General features: G+C 42.2%; 1 protein-coding gene across 2 annotated transcripts in view; it reads left to right on the top strand.

Moving 5' to 3' along the window:
- The first annotated feature begins 9,477 nt into the window (after window positions 1–9,477).
- Window positions 9,478–20,363, top strand: part of hgfa (hepatocyte growth factor a) — a 34,003-nt gene continuing 23,117 nt past the window's right edge. For both annotated transcript variants that reach the window (XM_049567200.1, XM_049567199.1), the window contains exons 1-4: window positions 9,478–9,759; window positions 16,104–16,266; window positions 16,416–16,528; window positions 17,159–17,273. In XM_049567200.1, the coding sequence (XP_049423157.1) occupies window positions 9,696–9,759; window positions 16,104–16,266; window positions 16,416–16,528; window positions 17,159–17,273 (455 nt within the window). In that variant the 5' untranslated portion in view covers window positions 9,478–9,695. The remainder of the gene's footprint in view (window positions 9,760–16,103; window positions 16,267–16,415; window positions 16,529–17,158; window positions 17,274–20,363) is intronic.

Raw genomic sequence — 20,363 nt, 5'->3', positions numbered from 1 at the left:
GAAACTAGCAAGGGGGTCTGACAACCCTCTGACCCCTCATCTGTCATCTGCAAGGGGACAAGCGCCCTTCTAATTTGGGGGGGAAAGCGCTGAGGGGTCGGGAGGCTGGTGTGGTGGTTGTTATTGTAGTGTCGGGGGGTTCAGAGGTGAAAAGGGGGAGATCACACCGGTGATTAGCCTCCTTCATGTGCAGCCGAGGAGGGAAGCGGGGACAGGGGGAGTGTTTGTTGGGCAGCTGGGGTGTAAAGTAATTAAAGGTAACGGGGTAAAGTCCTGCATTTAGAGTGGTCAGTGGTGTTAATGATATTGCTCCAGGTCAGGGCAGGGACACCTGGACCCTGACAAGGTGAGTCTAGGTAAAACCCATTGTGATCTCGTCCCTCTCATTCACTAGCTAGTTTGATGCTTGTGCAGAAGTCCCCAATGTCATTATGATGAAATGCAGGGCAGCCTTTTGCCTTGTATCTTGATGCAGGGGGTCTGCGGTTAGGTTTAGGCAACAGATCTACTTGGCTAGGGTTAGGGAAACATTGTGGTTGTGGTAGACACATGTTGCTTTTGCTTTGTAATGATTATAACAGTGAAACAAAGACCAACCCTGCTGTACAGGAACCAGTGAAGGGAAGCAGGGAAACTTTGCTGATATTCAACCAGCTGTGTGTCATCGCAGTGTGCACAGATGAATGTTGTCTGACTTCCCTGGAGATCCTTGCCCCTCTGGTGGCATGGGGGCGAAGCCAAACACCGTTCATCTGCACACACTGCGATACCACACAGCTGGTTCAATATCAGCAGAGTTTCCCTTTATATTCATTGTCTTGTGTGGCGATCAGCAGTGATGTGGTGGTTCACTTTTACACTGTGATCTGTAGCCTATAGTTCGGCTTTAGCTTCTAACTATCTTTGTCTTTTTAACCTGTTGTTGCTGCTGAGTCAGTTTGACATCCTGGATATATCCTTCAAACACAGACTGTAGACCCCTCTGTCTGCTTCTCTCTGGAATCACTGTTTCATTGTTCCAAACATATGATAATATTTCTTCAGGGAGTGCAGTTAGTTACAGTGTGGGCTCCAGGCTTACTCTAACAGCTTGTCGGACCATCACAAAGGGGTGGGGCTTAACAAAAGGTCGATTTTGGTGCCACTGGGTGATGCTCTGGGGAGCCGCATTGTTGTCTAAAGAAAGATTCCCCGCTGCTGGTGAATGTTAGTCAATCTAATGACTGTGATGAAAGACTGACGTAAGAAAAATACCACAAAATGACTTTTAGTTTCACACAGGACACGAACACTGGACTCCTGTCAAAGTGCTGTGCTGGTTGGACCCATCCACCTCCTCTCCTACCTGCACTGAGTTGACTTTTTCGCTCTTTATACCACGTGCATCGCTCTGAACATCTAATAATGACGCAGATGGCTTTGCATTGGAGTTGGCTAAAAGCATGGTGCATCTACAGACACTTAAAGGAGCATTGTGCCTCCATATCTCATGCTAAGGGCAGCAGCCCAGGTGGCATTTTTTGATGACCTGGGAGTGAGACCAGGAGTCACTACTCCCATAAACCATGCATACACCTTTTCCAACACATAAACTTGTATTTATAAAGGAAGAGTGTGCGGTGAGAGTGTACACACCTTCAGCATTCTTCAGACCAGGCATACACATGTTATTAGCGGAGATAGCTGCGGGTGATATGATAATTTGGAGATTGAATATCACTTGAGAGCCGGATAACATTGTTTTGCGTTTGCTTGCCAGTTTCTCTGATCATTTTGCAGGGGTGTGGCGTTTTGTAAAGTGTCAATCAATGGCACATTTATAAAGTAAAAGTTTGAGTCATCATTATCATCATTACTTCCACCAAGGAGGTTATGTTTTCACCGGTGTTTGTCTGTTTGTCTGTTTGTCTGCAAAATAACTCAAAAAGTTCTGAACGGATTTTGATGAAATTTTCAGGAAAGGTTGATAACGGCACAAGAAACAAAATTTCGTGGTGATCGGTTGAAGTGAAGTGCAGAAAATAATAAAATGGCGGGAAATCCGAGCTGCTTGGCAGAGGTCTGCGCTCTCCGAGTGCTCCAGTTTACATTTACATTCACCTCCCTGTTCGCCACTGTTTAATTTCATTGTTGTGAAGCCCTGCTAAAGTCAGTTTCAGCATGAGCACCATATGAATGATTCATAGTCGTCCTTTTGATGTTTTATAATAGTGATGGTTGATGTTTTACCGCAATGATGGTTTGCATGAACACTTGATAATTAATGGTCGGGACGCTACAAATCAACACAGCAGTACGTAATGACTGTTGAAGGACCTTGTCAGTGTGACAGTCAGTTAAACTACGCTTTTATTTACCGCATATTTCATTGGCAAGTCTAATGAGTGCTGGAGGAGCGCAGGTACTGATATGCAAATACATGTGTACAGGTGAACTGCAGGTGTGGGATTGAGGCTCGTGCATGTGCGCCCTGCGCCACATTGATTGAGATTTAGAAAACAGAATCAGGCGTATGTACAGCTTTGTTACCCTGACGAAAAGAATGTGTAGGGACATAGTGAAATTGTATGCATTGGTAGTTTGAAAATCGCAGGTTGGGCCCTTTAATTCTAACAGCTGCTGTTAATACTTTTACTGAAAGACTCGAAGCTGCCAGCTGGATAAGCAAATCAGCTGTGTGTAAAAACCACTTCATTTTAGAAATCCCACGTGCTGGCATGACGCTGTGAGGAGCGAGTCAAATGAGGCTGCATTTTGTGAGTGCTGACAAGTTACTGCCGTGGGAGCTGACGGCCTCCAAAACCACGCAACTCCCCTTGATGATGAACACTACTCATCTCTCTGGGTCGCCCTCCTCCGCCTCCTTTTTTCCCCTGTCCACACCTCTTTACGTGGCCCAGCAGGCCATGAAATAGGTGTGTGTTTATGTGGGCATGAGGAGAAGGCATGAGCAAAAAGAGACACAGACATAGTCTTTAAAGCCAATACATGCTGGAGTTTTATGTGATTGCAACATGCCTCATTATTCTAATGGGATAATGGTTTGGAGAGTATGTCAGAGACCTACTTTCCGTCAACAAAACACACATTTTTTTACCCTGTTTTTCTCAGTCAGGAGCATTTATGTGAGAAACAAGTAGATTACAACACAGCTTTTACTATTTTTACTTCTCCCTGGTGTCGTAAACCCAGTCCTCATTTAGGCTGCTTTCAGACCTAGAGTTGTCTTGCTTTGGTCTGAATCAGGGACTCATTTCGTTAGAAAGTTGCATAATTGCTTAGAGTTGGTTCGTGTTCTCACGGCAGCATTTACAAGCAGACCAGATCAAATGCCTTGCGCGAGAAAGCTGCTCTTGATTGGTCAGAATTTCCATGCGGGAAAAATCCAGGAAATAAACAAGACATTGAAGAAGAGTACACTTGCAAGATAAATGTGACACTTTCTAATTCTCACAATGGAGGGACATTTGGTTCAGATCGAGGTCCAAACACGTTCTCACCACAAACGAACTGCACCAGAGTTCGTTTGTAACCGGGTGGAAATCAACTCATCAAGAAGGTTTTGGTTGTTTTGGTGCACATCCAAGTGCAATTGCTGTGTTCACACCTGCCCAAACAAATCACACTGATTGATTGAACTGAACCCAACAGGGCAGGTGTGAAAGCGCCCTTAGTCTACATTTTAATCATTAGCAACTAAGCAAAGATACAGTCATGAAAGTCTTATCCCAGGATCCCTGTGATGACAGAGTACTTTCGAAGTAGCTCATGATTGTGCCGTCCAAGAACCAGAGCCTGTTGTTCCTGGCAGTTGTGAGCTTGATGTCAGTTACACTGATTACATCTTAAGCGAGTACTGAAATAAAGTTGCTCATCAGTCTTGTATACCATAGCGCTACTAAACTTCTCATGCTCTAATTAACAATGCGGCGGAATGACTGACGTTTTGGAATCCTCAGATATGGGCCCAGGGCTTTGAGTGAAAAAATAAGTCATGGAAGGTAATACTCCCACTGCTTTGGTCTGTTATAAAAGAGCGCTCCCACTTCCAACATCTTCTCCCTCGATGCATAATCAGCTGTCAAACCTAACTTATTTACCTGAGGCTTGTGAAGCACATGGGACAGAGCTCACTGTAGTTCAAAAGGCACCAATCTACAAAAATTCTGAGCGTCTGGATTTCTTCTTTGCACTGACACTGATTGACGTCGCGGGTGTGATGTGTGCACGGTGCACCTCCATGCCTGCTGCCAAGGCCTAGAGCCGCTGTCTGCAGCCCCCCTGAGCACCAACACACACACACACACACACACACACACACCTCTACACCTGCTGATACTTTCCTGCGCACACGCAGACCAAAGGGAGGAAAAGGGACCAAAGAGAAATTAAATGACCTGCACGCGTCTTAATGAGGGAGGGCCGGGTGTCTGGCATTTACCTCAAACCATTTCTTCCCCCTGCTGCTCTCTCTGGAGGGCTTTAAGTCCGCCGCCCGTTAACGGCTGAAGTGTGGATTTCCTGTCAAATAAGGGTTAGGGCCCAACAAAAGTCCTGTACGCTGGTACCTAAATAGGATTACTTCCAGCTGCCCCACCTGAACACACACACACACACCCAAACACACACACTTCATGTCTTACAATGTCCCTATAGGGATTTAAACTGTCTGTGGTGCTCAGTTTTGTCTTTATAGTGAACCTATCGTGTCTTTATGGTATTTTAACACTCCAGTAATCAATGTAATATTCCTATTACATAAAATAAAGTACTTTTTAAAGTTGCCTACTGTAGTGTGCTCTCTCTGATAGTATTTTAATATGATATTTCACTATAGTTCTTTATGGGGGCTCTGCGAGGTCAGTCTCAAATGTGCCGTTGGATTAAGCCACAAATAGACTCGTTTTCCCCCATACCTCTGTCTCCCGTGGGGATTGTTTGAACGGCAGGACAAATATTCCCAGAGTCCCTAATAAATATTTTTCATCTTTGTCATGATGTGACTTTCATGAGAACAGCTGACCCCGTGTCTCTTTGACAACTCGACAAAAAGATGCTGGCTCATGATGTGATGTAGCGTGGCAATGTTGAGAAGTGCTGTAAAGTTTAGTTGATTCAAAACACACATTAAACACACATTAAACATGGCTTAATTGAGACAGTTCCTAACACAAGTACACAAATCAGCTTCACTGTAACTTGCAGCATTCACAGACAAACACTTGTCTTTATCTGGACACATTTTCCCCACAAATACAACATGCTAATGTTTTTAGCACAAGCCTATGGCATTTTACATTGTATAAATTAGCCTAGCAGCTAGCAGACTTTTTTCTGTACTCATATTAAGCCAGGGACAACAGCAACATTTAACAAAGGTAACGTTACAAAATTCGGCTCCATTACAACTCACAAGGTTCACTGATAAAACAACTGTCTTATACTGAACACATTTTCCAAACAAATTAGAATGCTAATGTTATTAGCATAAGCCTATGTCATTTTACATTGTGTAAATTTATTGTCTTCACAATTTATTGTTTCTAATCTGTGAAATTAAAGTAAATAAAAGCTTTGTTTCCACTGAGGGAAATGGTTTCAGCTTACAGAAATAGACAGGAGGTCTGCGTGGCTGTGACCTGTAGTTACATCTTTGGGGAGGTACATGTCAGGCTACAGCGTCAGGGTACAGCGTTGATTTGACACAGAAGTATAAATCCCGCATTAGTATCTCACAATAATGACTTTGTATCGGCCAATGACAAGCTTTCTCAAAATAATGAGTCAGTGTTTCAAAAATATTAAGTTAGTATCAAAGTATTTCGATGCCTTAGTATCTCAAGATAATGAGAAACATTCTTAAAATAATGAGTTAGTATCTCAAAAATAATGACTTGCTTATCTTGAAATAATGACTGTTAAAAGAAAAATTGGAAGATATTGAGACATTTTCATCACAGTAGTGGAAATAGGCTTCCAAACTACTTGAACCTTAAAGTCAACAGGTTTGATAGAATGAATAAAAGCCTATTCATGTCATTGAGTTCACTTGGCAAGAGTTCAGTGTAAACTGGTTTTGGGGCAGTGTCAGTGTCTTGCTTCAGGACACTTCAGTAGACTCTTTACTGCTTGTTTTGTATGTTTTATGCCTGTGCACTTTGTCTGCTGTATTAGGAGTTTTGCAACTGGCTAATCCTTTGAGGATGCAATCACTACTTTGGGCCAAGTGTTCTTTGGCGCACCATATAAAGAATCCCATCTGCCTTTTCAGTTGAGCCAAAGTGAGACGAGTGAGGAGAGACAGGTCTTGTCAAAAAGATCCTGTTTCATGACCCTCAGTTCAACACAAGAATCATTTGTTATTTTTATGGCCACCACTATTACCTAGCAGTTAATTCTTTGTGCTGTATCCAGTTTAGCATCACCACCTGCTGTTAAGGGGTGAATATGTCAGGTACCATTTTCTAAGGGTGCTTTCAGACCTAGAGTTGTCGTGCTTTGGTCCGAATCAGGGACGCGGCTCCAACTAGAAAACAATGTTTTGATGCATTGGATGTGCTGAATGTGCATATTAAGGCAGTACAGGAGGAGGTGCACATTAATAATCCTCCAGGACTGTAACATGCTCATGTTTAACCCAAACAATGTGTCATGTGACTGCAGTTGGTTCGGATCGAGGTTGGAACACGTCCTCACCACAAACGAACCACACCAGAGTTTGTTTGTGACCAGACCAAGACCACCTCTTCAAGAAGGTCTCAGTCCAGTTGTTTTGTATCTTTGTCATGATGTAACTTTCATGAGAAGAGTTGACCCGCGTGTCTTTAAAAACTAAAAAAGATGCTGTCTCGTGATGTAGCGTGGCATTCTGTCACTACAAAGGGTGCGCGCAATCCTGTCTCAAGTATGTCACTTCATTAAGCACATCAGTCAAAGGAAGTGGCAGCTTACAAGCTATGATGCAGACTGAGAATATGCAAATTTTGTCCTGATATGCAAAAATATGGAAGTCCACTCCCGCCACTGTAAACAAAAAAAGATCCCATAAGTCCTTATGGTGAAAAACCTTCTCAAAGTAATGACTTATGGCTGTAATCGTTTAGTATATTATATTACTATAGTATAGTTTGTTTGTGACTGGACCGAGACCACCTCTTTAAGAAGGTCTCAATCTGGTTGTTTTGTTGCGCACCCGAGTGCAATAGCTGTGTTCACACCTGCCCAAACGAACCACACTTAAGGGGCAAACAGCTTGAGTTTGATTGAACCAAACCAAACAGAACAGGTGTGAAAGCACCCTAAAGATGCAGTACTACATACTGCTAGCTCACCAAGTTCCACTGAACTAGCTAACGTTACAGCCCAGCTGCGGAAGACACCGTTAACGTTTAATCTTGCGTTAGATGCACACATCCTTCTGCATTGTAATACAGTTGGCAGTAGCTAGGTAGAAGAAAAATAGCCCATACACGCGTCTGACCAATTGTGACGTGCCACTGAATATGAGCCCCCTGATTGGCTCACACAGTTGTCAATCATGTTGTAAAATCCCTGTTTTATAGCATTAAATAACTAATTAAAACCAAACTTATCAGAAAAACAAACAAACGTACAGCAGCGTGATAAAATCTACCTTAAATGACAGACACCATCTTTGGAAAAAAATTGTTTGATGTGTACTTTGGGTTCTTAGTTTGGTTCATGTCCCATCCACTAAAATGGAGAGGGCAGGCCATATGAGCTGTAATGCAGCCAGGTAACAGGGGGCGATTGAGATGTTTTGGCTTCACTTTGGGGGAGCTGTCATGTCATCCATCTTTATCTTCTTCATGTATTTTTTGGCGCTTTTAGCACCACAGGCCAAATGCCATCTAGTTCTGCCATATTCAAGAAAAGGCAGACATCTCTGTGGCCAATATCTCCAACACTTGGTAACTCACACTAAAACAATCTAGATTAATACATAGCACTACAAGTAAGAGGATAAATATGTATTTTCGATTTTGGGGTGAACTGTCCCTTTAAAATGTCTTATTAAAGATACACTTTAATAAGGTGCTCTCCAAAACAGTCTGTTTAGCCAAATATAACATGACAAGCATATGAGAAATGTCACTTTCAAAATGAATCAAATCACTGCAGTTTTCATTGTAAACTGTACAAACTGGAAAGGCATACAGAACAGCCTCACATTATTCTGTCACGGTTGGCTTGTTCTGGCTGACTCCTTTGATTAATGGAATCTTGCTTAATCCTGCATGCTTATAGAAATATGTTAAAAATGCTTTTGATAACTGGGAGAATCTGAGGTACAGTAATTGGTGTTTGCGTTTCCTGCAGATTACAGAACCCTTAAAAAAATAAGGCTAATAAGATGTAAAAATGGGATACAATTTGGTCAACTTTGATTTTTAGTAAAAAGTAAACTGCATTTGTTGGGCACTGTTTTCAGATGTGGATTAATACACCTTGGGTTCCCTAGGGAGCATCTAAGGCAAAAGAATGATGTATTTGGGATGGAGGGTGCCCATGTTAACTGTAGTAAAGTCAAGTTACATCTAAGTTAAAATTTCCAAGTATTGATTTTATGTTGGGAAGAAATTACAATTAATAATCTGTCCACTAAACTGGACATCATGCAGCACTGGCTGTGTTTGAACTACAATTAATAGCATTACTGCAATTTCTACTTCATTTGCAGTGACTTTTTGGGCTGTAAATAGATTAATTTATGTTATCAGAATTTACTTTAAATTTAAATAACAATATTTCATTTTATTTTTTATTTTTATTTTTGTAGAAACGCTTATTGGAAAAAATAGTTTAACAGGGGGAGGAATTAAACAGTATTGAATTATATCAAAATATGTGAACACTCTAGTTTAACAGCAGTAAGATATATTTTTATAGTTTCACATAATACATTGAATATTGTCATTATTTTTTATTTCTCTTAAACACATACTGTCCACCCCAGTGGATTTTTTTTTAATGCTTCTTTAAAAAAAAACCCAAAGAGGAACAAAATCAACAACCAAAAAAGTTAACTTAATATTTATCCAAAAGCAGTGTTTATATAGTGGTCAAACTATTTTTAAGATTTTCTAACTTATTTATTTTAATTCCTTCCCAGTCAATGTTTTTGATATTGAACAACATTAATTAAACTTTTTCTTTTAAAAGAAAAAAAAATATTTATTTTTTTTATTCTGAAAAACTTCCTTATTTTAAGCACAACCAACAACCCCATGAATCCTTTTTTAGAGTGATTAAACTAGACCAGCATCTGGCTTCGCTGTATTAGTTAGCAGGATTTTTTTTTTTCATTGTTAGTTTCCTTTTGGGGGGATTTCATGACAATATGAAAAAAAAATTAAACATCAGCAGACATTCAGAACATTTGGCTTGTGAGTCACATCCGATTTTACTTTGAAAATAGCAACCGGAAGTTGCCCTATTTATTCCCCAGGACTTGACAGTGGTGAGGAGAGACGCTGACAGAGAGGAGCACAAACCCAAGTGAAAAGGGGGTTGAACCGAGGACGTGTGGTTTCTTGGAAAAGTGGCATCTTGTGCGAGGAAGGCAAGTCTTCTGCTGGCCATCATCAGCCTCTCTGGACTTCATACAAACCACCGCCTGAGTCTGACTGCTCAATTCATCCGGACTTTCTAACCTGCATCCAAACTTCCTAACCATGAGGACAAACGTGTGGATTTACCAAGCTGTGGTGTGTGTTGTGGTCACTGTACTGGACACAGGTAAGACATGAGGAGCTGCTACTTGAGGGTGACAAACAACTTAAAATGAAGTTAGAAAAGTTGGCACAGAAAAAAAAAATACTCTACAACTTCTCATCATTTAAAAAAGTACTAGTCATGACTTGACCTTTAAGCAGTGCATGTTGTTTTGTGCACGCAGATGATTTAATTAGATATTATGACGTGATTGGATCTGCGTAAACTTGATCACAAGTCCTGTCTTGCACTGTTGCTGCGGCTCAGGGTGTCTGATGAGCAACTGTAATTTAATAAGGAACAAAGAGAACACACTTAAGGCTATTTTCTGGGAAGATCAAGGAGAGTCAGATTCCAATCACTTAATAACCGTTTTGTCCAAATGAAACTTTGAATGAAATAATTGAGGTCATTAAACTGCTCCTCTTTCTAAGGAACTAATTGATCCCAGTACTGGGTTCTCCCAGTATTATTTCAGATTTGGGTCTCATCGTTAAGTTTGCAAATACATTTTAAGATTAATTCATGCGTCAGTGCAATCATATGTAATTATAAGAGCGCTTCCTCCTCCAGAATAAGGGAGCTCGCCGGAGAGCCGTGCCAAAGCGCATGGTTTTGAAGTGCATGTGCTGATGTACTTTTTGATATGAATCCTGTCATTTCACCAACAGGCACTCCTGCATCTCAGTGACGCCAGGTATTAAAAGGATGCACGTCTGCGTGTGGTGTTGCAGCGCAGGGCGCGCACACGACCAACCGTCAGTTAAACGCCTCCAAACGGAGCTCCGCGCCGCTCCTTCTCACGACGCGCGGATTATCTCGGCCGTCTCAGCTTACATCCGCCCCGCTGACATGTCACCAAGCAAAGCACTGAATCCATAGTTACCACCTCCAAAGGGTGCCGACCCTGACCTCTGACCGGCCTGGGTTTGGGGAAAGTAAAACGCGCGCTCTGCGCTGTGGTATTCGCGCATTGTCCCGGTAGAGAGATAGAAAAGGGGTGTGTGTGTGTGTGTGTGTGTGTGTGTGTGTGTGTGAGTGTGTGAGAGAGAGGGGAAGAGAGAGCTGTGGGGAGGGGAGCAACATCTGGCTCCACATTTTGCGCTCTCTGAAGCAGATGTAATGTCTGCTTAATTCCCAGACAGAGGCACACCTTTAACCTGCTACTTTCCTGTTGTTCATGTTATACACTTTTTCCTCAACACTTCCTTTAACTGTACATTTTCTGACGGCTTGTATTCTAGGAAAGCATGCCTAAAAAGCTTATCCAACTGACATTGAGGTTCTTTGCTCAAGGGCACCACAGTGGAAGTTGCAGAGGAAGGTCAGAGTGTCGGTCGTTCACCTCTCCTATCTACATTTTTCAAGCTAAACAAGGGACTCGGACTTGTTCCTGTAAGCTATAGCTGCCTCCTCTCATTAAACCTCACCTCTTTCGCACTCGGCCATCGAGCACGTTTTAGTATAATCTCCAGCTTCGGCAAATGCTCGGGATTTGGAGATAGCAGGAGTCCGACTGCAAGGAGAGGAAGAGACTAAGTGAAATCTAATTGAGCAGCCTGGCCAGACATCAGGGCTGGAACAACACAGTGATGAGTGCCAGATGTGGTCCAGAGGAGCCCAAACATTAATAACAAGTCCTCCCCAAAAACCATTTTCGACCATGAGGAGCCTCTAAACGCTCCACAGTTTACAATATCCTAAGTACACACACAACGTCTTGTGTCGGCTCTTGGCACGGGGGTGTGTGGCTGTAACTCGGTAGCTTGAGATTTTCCTGTGTGATTTATATCACACTTGCCCCTAATTACAAACGGAAAACTATTGTAACTAAACACATTTAAAGATGTTGCCGTAGCCATCCGAAATGAGCGTTTACAGTTGAGCTCCGCACCGCTGAAGGATGGGCTCTTAACTTTTTCCAGTAGGTAGGAATGAATGATTTGCATCACAGAGGATTTGGACTTAAAATATGGTTTTGTCCTGCTTTTGAACCCACTTGGATCTCATATACATTATGCTATGTCTTTGCAATGATAGAATTCTCTTTTGATGTGCTTCTCCCAAAGAAACAGCTTTCAACAAAGGCCCATAAATAAAATAATGTATCCTTTTCCCAACCTTTTCCATTTTTCCGCATACTTTGTTTTCTAGTATGTGCTGGATGCCAATAACTATGAGACTGTGTATGAACTTATACATAAAACTTCATGAGTTAGAAATAGAAATGATGAGGGACATCAAAGCTTATCTGAAAAAAGGAACTTCCGACTACTTCTTGTTTTGTTCCCTAAAAATAAATGCCATCCCTGTTGCTCAAAATGAAGGGGAATAGACAAAATGTCACCTCATCCCACTAAATGACCATCTGTATATCAGTTACTCACCCGGTGTTACGTTAACTTTGGAAAGAAACTTTATTTTTCCTGCATGTCCCCAGTGAACCAATGTGTCCAAAAATCAAAGTCATGGTGGGCCGCATTTAACAATAGCAAAATTATATCAAAACATCTATTTAAACAACTCGTGCAGTGTAACCCAAGTTAACTAAAAATTGAGCATAGCTTTAGTTCAGGCAGGACACGATGTCAAGCTCAGCTCACATCCCAGCTACATCAGCTGATCTCAAACAGCCCAATCAACTGATGGAGCAGCAGACTGATGAAAGAGAGTCAGCTGATAGATCACATGATTCCTTTCTATGCAACCAGTTGGTGAATCTCATTTAGGGCGCCCTATTGAAACTGCTCTGGCCTGCCTACTGTTGCTGCTTCCTCTGCAAGCTGCTATTCAACCCGCCTCCACCCCAGCTCCTCCTTTTCATGCTGTGTCTGACTTATCAATGTCATTTCTGTTTGTCATTGATGCTGCTCTGTTCTGTTCCTGGGGGGGTCTTTGCTGCTGCTCTCCCTGCCTTAGGCTTTCCATGTAGGTGCATGGAAGGGCAGAGAGGCTTGCTCTCTCTGCCTCAGGTTTTCTTCTTTTGCAAGTGGAAGGGCAGAGAGGTGTGCTCTCTCCACTTTAAGGCTTTCCATGTGGGTGCGTGGAAGAGGCTTTTTGAGGAGGCCCGAGGATAGACAGAGAGGCCCCAGAACAGAGCCATACAGCCAAATATTATACTGCAAAAGGAAAAAAGTTCTCTTTGACTAATGTATTCCTGACTGAACTGACATCTGAGCATGCGACAGGATAAATGAGACTTGGATTATACTCCACGAGTTGTCTGTGAGTTTGTAAATGGATGTTTTGATACAGCTTTGCTGTTGCATGCAGACCCCTTTTACTCTAGTCATATGAAGAATTTTCTGTATTTGGATTTTTCGTTCACTGTGGAGACATTGGAGAAAAACAGTGTTTCCCTCCCGAATTCAGGGTAACACTGGGTGAGTAATTTATAAATAAGTAATCATTTAGGAGGTGAAGTATTCCTTGAAACCGCAGGAGCTCTAATGAGACTTTCAGGACTGTTAAGGAGTCATGCATTGTAGGAATTTTGGAGGAATCACAGATACCCCTTAAATGCATCTACAAAAACATAAAACTGTGGCATTACAAATACCGTGAAGCAGTACAAAGTGATGGAAAAAATAGGATTTGTGGTTCTTTCTGAAAGCAGTAAAATGTGAAATATGCCTTCATGAGCATCAGATCTCCAACTGAGGCACTGGAGCACATCAGCCTGTTGGATGGACATCATTCTGTTCTCTTGGCTGTCTTCACAGTTCAGCACCCACTCTGTATTTCTCGGGCAGCTACCTTGGTTTGAAGCAGGAGGAGCTGGGGAGCATTTCGGGCTGGGTTTTCATCATGGATACACTTCATACTTAATTTTCTGACACATAAACTAGTCCGCTACCTCGGTTTGAACAGCACGGCCGAAGCCAAATCTGAAGCAAGGTTTTTATCAAGAGCAGCAGAACAGCAGAGTTTTCAGGGGTTCGGGAATAGCAGGATGTTTCATTGCGACTCTGGATGCTAATATGCCAACAAGCATGAAGTCATAAACAAGCTGTAACTGAAGGATGGTTTCACAGACAGCTGGCCACACAGTTAAATACATAACAGGAAAATAATTTCATCTTTGCTCTGCCATACCTCCATGCCAAGACCCTAAAACCAGCCTCCTGTTGTTCTTATACGCAAACCACCAGGAGGAAACTCCAGAAAATAATCTCATTCTGACAAGTTCCTCTCCATCCCAGCGCCTTGACAGCAGCAGTGAAATGTTTGGCCGTGTCTTCCAGTATTTCAGTTATGTTTGATGCTTTGTCAATGAAGGGGAGCCAAATAAATTCCACATGGGTCCTTAGATTTTTTTTCTTTTTGCCTTCACTTGATAGCTGACAGTGTAGATAAAGACAGGAAACGAGGGACGATAGAGAGGAGCGCAACATGCAAAAGAGGCGGCCACCTGGCTGCCAAGAAGTCCCCAACCTGGTTTGTTTTTTATCGTTATTCTGAACCACATGCCATTAAATATAAAGTAATATTTGACGGGGAAAGGAAGTGAACTGCAAGGTTAGTAATCAAGCAACCCTGGGCATTTAGAAAATATAATGCATAATGGAAGCAGATTATAATTCAAAACTGTCCTTTAGGGAAGTGGTCACGGCCCAAAAGTAGGTCACGGGTCAATTCTGAATGAACCGCAAGTGACCCACGAACATGTCAAGTTTTTAAAAAAACACACTTTCTTAAGTACAGTGAATTTCTGGCACAGAGCTTTTATTTTGAAATGTTATTTCCTGCTGTAGAGTGAGTGACTAATGGACAGCTACTTAACAGAGACAGCAAACTAGCCAGACAACATGGCCAAATGCAAGTATGATGCTGAATACATTAAACTGTGTGGACCTTGAACTAAGGAGAAATCTGGACCCTGTGGCTGGACCAGTTGGGAACCACTGATCTAGATGGAAAACTTAAATACCGGTGGCTTTAGAGAGCATTGCTATCATCACTGTCAAACAAGCAGTGCTCACAGAGCTTGCAGCAGCAATTATGCAGCATTCACGCCATATGATATGAATGGTAGAGATGGGGAAAAAACAATGTTAAAAGGGCTTATCCTAAAATCAAAACTACGTGTTTTTCCTCCTACCCATAGTGCTATTTATCAGTCTTGATTGTTTTGGTTTGAGTTGCCGAGTGTTGGAGATATCAGCCATAGAGATGTCTGCCTTCTCTCCAATATAATGGAACTAGATAACACTTGGCTTGTGGTGCTGAAAGTGCCAAAAAATACATTTAAAATACTCAACAGCAATGAATCTTTCCAGAAATCATGACCCAGTTACGCAAGATAATCCACAGACCTGGTTGTGAGCAGTTTCATGTTGGGACTATTCTACCAAACTATTCTACCAAACTACACTGCCAAACATATCTGTACGTAGAAGGAAGCGTGCATCTACTGCTAGCTCACCTAGCACCACTGAGCTAGCTAACTGTTACAGCTCAGCCAAGGTGGACTATTCATTTTTACATCTTGCGCTGTCGAAAGCATGAGCCTCTCGTCCGTGAGTTGATGCACGCTTCCTTGTGCGTGGTGATACAGTTGGTGGGTGTAGTTTGGTAGAAAGAAAATAGTTCCTACATAAAATTGCTCACAACAAGGTCTGTGGATTATCTTGAGTAATCAGGTTATGATTTCTGGAAAGAGACATTGCTGTTTAGTTTTTCAAATGTATTTTTGGTGCTTTGAGCACCACAAGCCGATTGTAATCTTGCTCCATTATATCCTCCTGAGACCCTGTGTCGTCATGTGAGGACATCACATTTTGGGTTTACTTGACCTTATACTAATTCTACCTGACTTCGACCTGTTGTCCTCGTTCGTGGACATTTTTTTTTGGTGTCATCTAGTGGTAGTGAGACCACAATACACTAATGTATAAACAAGTCAGTCTGCAGCCAATCCCAACACAAAAGTGGACAAGGTCCAAAACCTGATCACATTTTATGGTTGAAACTTGTTTATTTATGATTAATAATGTTTGTAGTTCAATATGGCAACAAATTTGACCAATTTTCGCAACAGTAACAAGATAAGACACTGTTAATTAGGAAGTACATTGGACATTGGAAAGTTCGCCATGTAAAGTGTTAAAGATATTGTCCACTGACAGCGTAGCACTATATCCCTAAAATTTGGGTTTGATTCCAGTGATTCTTCAGATTTGTTGGCCTGTTCCCTTGTATGTTTCCCAGTTATGCTTACAACTTGGATTTTTATGTGAATGGTTTTCTCAAGTCACAAACAGACAGTAAGTCCCATACGAGATGGACCTGACATTGACAGGCCCACTTGAATCTCATGGCTGCACTAAAACATGCAGATAACATGTTGTGTGCTCGTGTTCTTGCAGGTTTTTGTAAAAGGACTCATCAGTTGTTACAGAAGTATGAGAAGACTGAGAGTCACATGCTGGTTTGCACAGACTGCCCTCAGCCCCCGTTGGTACGAAACAGCCGATCGCAGGAACACTGCGCCCGCAAGTGCAAGAAGGTCAAGAAAAACTTCAACTGCAGGTGATTTCCACTTTTCTCTCTGTGCTTCCCTGGAACATGGCAGTGTTCCCCTCTCACTCCTCCTCTCCTCCTATGTTGACACAGTATTTACATATTTTTGTTGTTTATCGTTTGTTCATCTCTCAACGACTTCCCGTGTGTTTCTGCAGGGCTTTCAACTTCCAACGGCACAACAGGAAATGCCACTTGCTTCCCTTTGACCGCTTCACCCACGGTGTGCAGAAGCAGACCAACGTCAACTTTACTTTGTATGAAAAAAAAGGTTAGTGTCGTTATTAGGAATGAGTTTATGCACTCTGGTGTTTTTCTCATGAGAACATAAAGGTGCAGACAGGGATTTACACGGGCAAATTGTTTGGCGGTGATTGCAGGTTGTGCTCCTTGCGTCGGCTCCACGCCTTTAAAGGTCTTTGGTTTTTCTGTTGACACAATAAAAACAACCTAACCCCCCCCTGCTGTTTAATCACTCCTGTGGTGAGAGTTGCACGCATAAACATGTAGCAGACTTAAGTGGAGTGTAAACAAAAAAAAAAAATCATTGTTTACAATCTGGAGCGCAAAGGCTTTCTCCAGCTGTGGAATCTAGCACTTTAGAAGTTAAGGCAGAATTTACGGAAACTCCCCCCGGTGACATTTAAAGAACTTCAGGGAGTTGTCTGCTTTGGGAATAACACACAAGCCGGGACATACTAAAACACATGCTGTAAAAAAGTCTTATTGACCATACATGGGAAAATATACCCCAGGTGGTCAAGGCGGTGGACACAAATCAACATTTAATTGACTAAACGGTGTATAAATTGGCACACAAAGAGTACACAGAGGCAGCCTGTAGAAGTGAGAACATGAATGGATGTTTTTAAATGCTTCTTATGCCTTTTCCCTCGCTTAGATTATATAAGGGAGTGTATCATCGGCACCAAGGACAACTACAGGGGGAGGAGGTCTTGGACGAAGTCAAACATCACCTGCCAAGCTTGGTCAGATAATAACATCAATGAACACACGTAAGTCGTCTCTTTTTTTAAGCAAGAAATTACATTTTCATTGGAACTGGGGTTGTTTATGAGATGAGGAATAGCTATAAACATTTACATGTTACCTTAAGGGTGCTGTGCCTTGCTTGATGACACTTTATAATCTTCCCCTCGTTAGATTCGAACCAGCAGCCTTCAAAGTCTGTTTCTCTAATCTTTAGGCTTCCGCCACCTTCCTGGATGCTCCCTCTGTATTTCTCTGTGTCTGATATTGAACAGGCCTTAGCAGCTGATTTATAGATGCTCACATCATCCCCCTTGCACCTCGGGGGTTACGGGAAGGCAGAGGGAATGTTTAGCCAGAAATAAGTCAGATTTCTTTCAACACATGCAGGGATGTCATCTCAGACGAGGTTGTTTTTCTGCTGCACTGGAGGCCATCAGGTGTATCCCAACGATGTTTTCTCCCAGCTACGCAGCGGTGAATTTGTGACAATGGTTCTGTGCCAGCATCTCATTAGTGGGGCTCGTTAGTTACAAGATATTTTAACTGCAGCAGGGAGGGGGGCTTGAGAGACAGAGTAATAAGAGTTTAAAGAAGTGCAGGGTGAAGAATAGACAGAGGGGAGGTAGAATGAAAGGAAGAAAGCGCAGAAATTTATAGACTGAAGTCATGTTTTGTCTGTTGTCCAGCTGAGCTCACAAAGCCACAGACGTACCAAGAGAAAATAAAGGTTCAGTGATCCTCCGCAATTAAAGCACAGCACAGTGTTTCTGTCCTCTCCTCTCTTTTCCTCCTCCCCTCCCTTTCCAGGAGCAGCTCTTTACATTAGCAGTCCTTTGTCATTGTTTATTTGACACACGATTCCCGTCCTCGTCCCAGATGGCGAATGTAACTTCGCCCCGGCTTGTCAGCAACTTTAAACTTTCAAAGGGGTCAAAGGGAGCTTTACTTAAGGGAGATTTAGTGCCACTGTGGAGTTACCTAACATGGGACTGTCCCGCTGTGTGAGAATTACCACCATAATGAACCACGCACCATTTGAGCTTCAGGTAACTATTATTTTCATGCTTGACCAATCGCCGTGGGGCAAGGGTGATTTCTCAGGAGGTTCCCTTCCAGGAATGGGACTTCCACCTGTTGTCTATATTTAGTTTCTGAACCAAGGCCCTGAAAGAAGTGTGTGCTGATGCCCAGCCAAGCATGGAGAATGGAAAATTTCTGTTCATATTAATAATAATAGATTACATTGCAATCATTTATTTATCCCTTAGGGACTTAATTTTATTTTTCTTCACATTCATACTGGGAGGTCAGAATGCACACGCAACCACAGAAACATGCAGCTTCTTGCAAAGATCAGAGGAGAAGATGGAGAAGATGGATATCTTTCTCATGTCTGTCTTATGTCTATGAAGCTAGTACCAACAGCCAGTTTGCTTAGTTTAGCTCCGCTTAGCTTAGGTTAGCAGAAAGACTGGAAATAAGGGGAAACAGCTTACATGGCTTGTTAGATGCTTCACTCATGTTTGTACTGTAAATATGAAGCTAACACCAACAGCTGGTTAGCTTAGCTTAGCTTGGCAGAAAGAGATGGAAACAGGTGGAAACAGCTAGCATGGCTCATTAGATGACTCACTCCTGTTTGTACTGTAAATATGAAGCTAACACCAACAGCTGGTTAGCTTAGCTTAGCTTGGCAGAAAGAGATGGAAACAGGTGGAAACAGCTAGCATGGCTCATTAGATGACTCACTCCTGTTTGTACTGTAAATATGAAGCTAACACCAACAGCTGGTTAGCTTAGCTTAGCATGGCTCATTAGATGACTCACTCCTGTTTGTACTGTAAATATGAAGCCAGCACCAACCAGTTAGCTTAGCTTAGCTTGGCAGAAAGAGATGGAAACAGGTGGAAACAGCTAGCATGGCTCGTTAGATGACTCACTCCTGTTTGTACTGTAAATATGAAGCTAGCACTAACCAGTTAGCTTAGCTTAGCTTAGCTTAGCAGAAACACTGGAAATAGGGGGAAACAGCTTGCATGGCTTGTTGAGTGCCTCTCTCGTGTTTGTGCTGTACATATGAAGCTAGCGCCAACAGCCAGTTAGCTTAGCTTAGCTTAGCTTAGCAGAAATACTGGAAATAGGGGGAAACAGCTAGCATGGCTTGTTGAATGGCAGTCTTTACACTGAACTAAGCTAAGCCAAGCTAAGCTAAATGTCTCTTTGGCTGTAGCTTTATAATTAAAGGGACAGTTCACCCCCAAATCAAAATACATATTTTCCCTCTTACTTGTAGTGCTGTTTGTCAGTCTAGATTGTTTTGATGTGAGTTGCCGAATGTTGGAGATATCAGCCGTATAGATGTCTGCCTTCTCTGGAATATAATGAAACTAGGTGGCACTTGGCTTGTGGTGCCCTCGGCGTCAAAAATATACGTTTGAAAAACTCAACAGTGATGTGTCATTACAGTACCCATGACCTGATTACTCAAGATAATCCACAGACCTTGTTGTGAGCAATTTGATGTAGGAACTATTTTCTTTCTACTGAACTACACTTGCCAACCACCCCACCACACAGAAGGAAGCGTGCATCTACTCATGGATGAGAGGCTTGTGACAGCAAAGGATGTAAACACTAAAGGCTGTAATGTTAGCTATCTCAATCGTGCTAGGTGAGCTAGCAGTAGATGCAAGCTTCCGTCTGCGCTGTATCTTTTGGTGCTATGAGGAGTGTGCCTGATATCTACAACACTCTGCAACTCACACCAGAACAATCTAGACGGATACATAGCACCTCAGGTAAGAAGAAAAAAATATCCCTTGATTTGGGGTGAACTGTCCCTTTAACAGACAAAAATGAGAGTGCTATTGAACTTCTCATGAAAGTGAATTAATGCCAAAATTATACAATTCATTTCAGGACACTTGAGCAGTTTTCAGATGTCCTGCTTCCAAAAATCATTATTCATGTCTTAAGATTCATAATGTCCTTGCTCACTTGCCCTGATCTTCCAATACTTTATTCCTTTTGGATGCCGTAGCCTTGAAGCATGACTGTCTTTGTTCCAGGTGCATGTTACTAGACATTTTGCAGCAGTTACTTCAGGTCTAGAT

The sequence above is a fragment of the Epinephelus fuscoguttatus genome, linkage group LG22 (assembly GCF_011397635.1).
Source record: "Epinephelus fuscoguttatus linkage group LG22, E.fuscoguttatus.final_Chr_v1".
Classification (NCBI taxonomy): domain Eukaryota; kingdom Metazoa; phylum Chordata; class Actinopteri; order Perciformes; family Serranidae; genus Epinephelus; species Epinephelus fuscoguttatus.
Note: the sequence above shows the minus strand (reverse complement) of the source record. Positions and strands in the feature narration are given on the sequence as shown.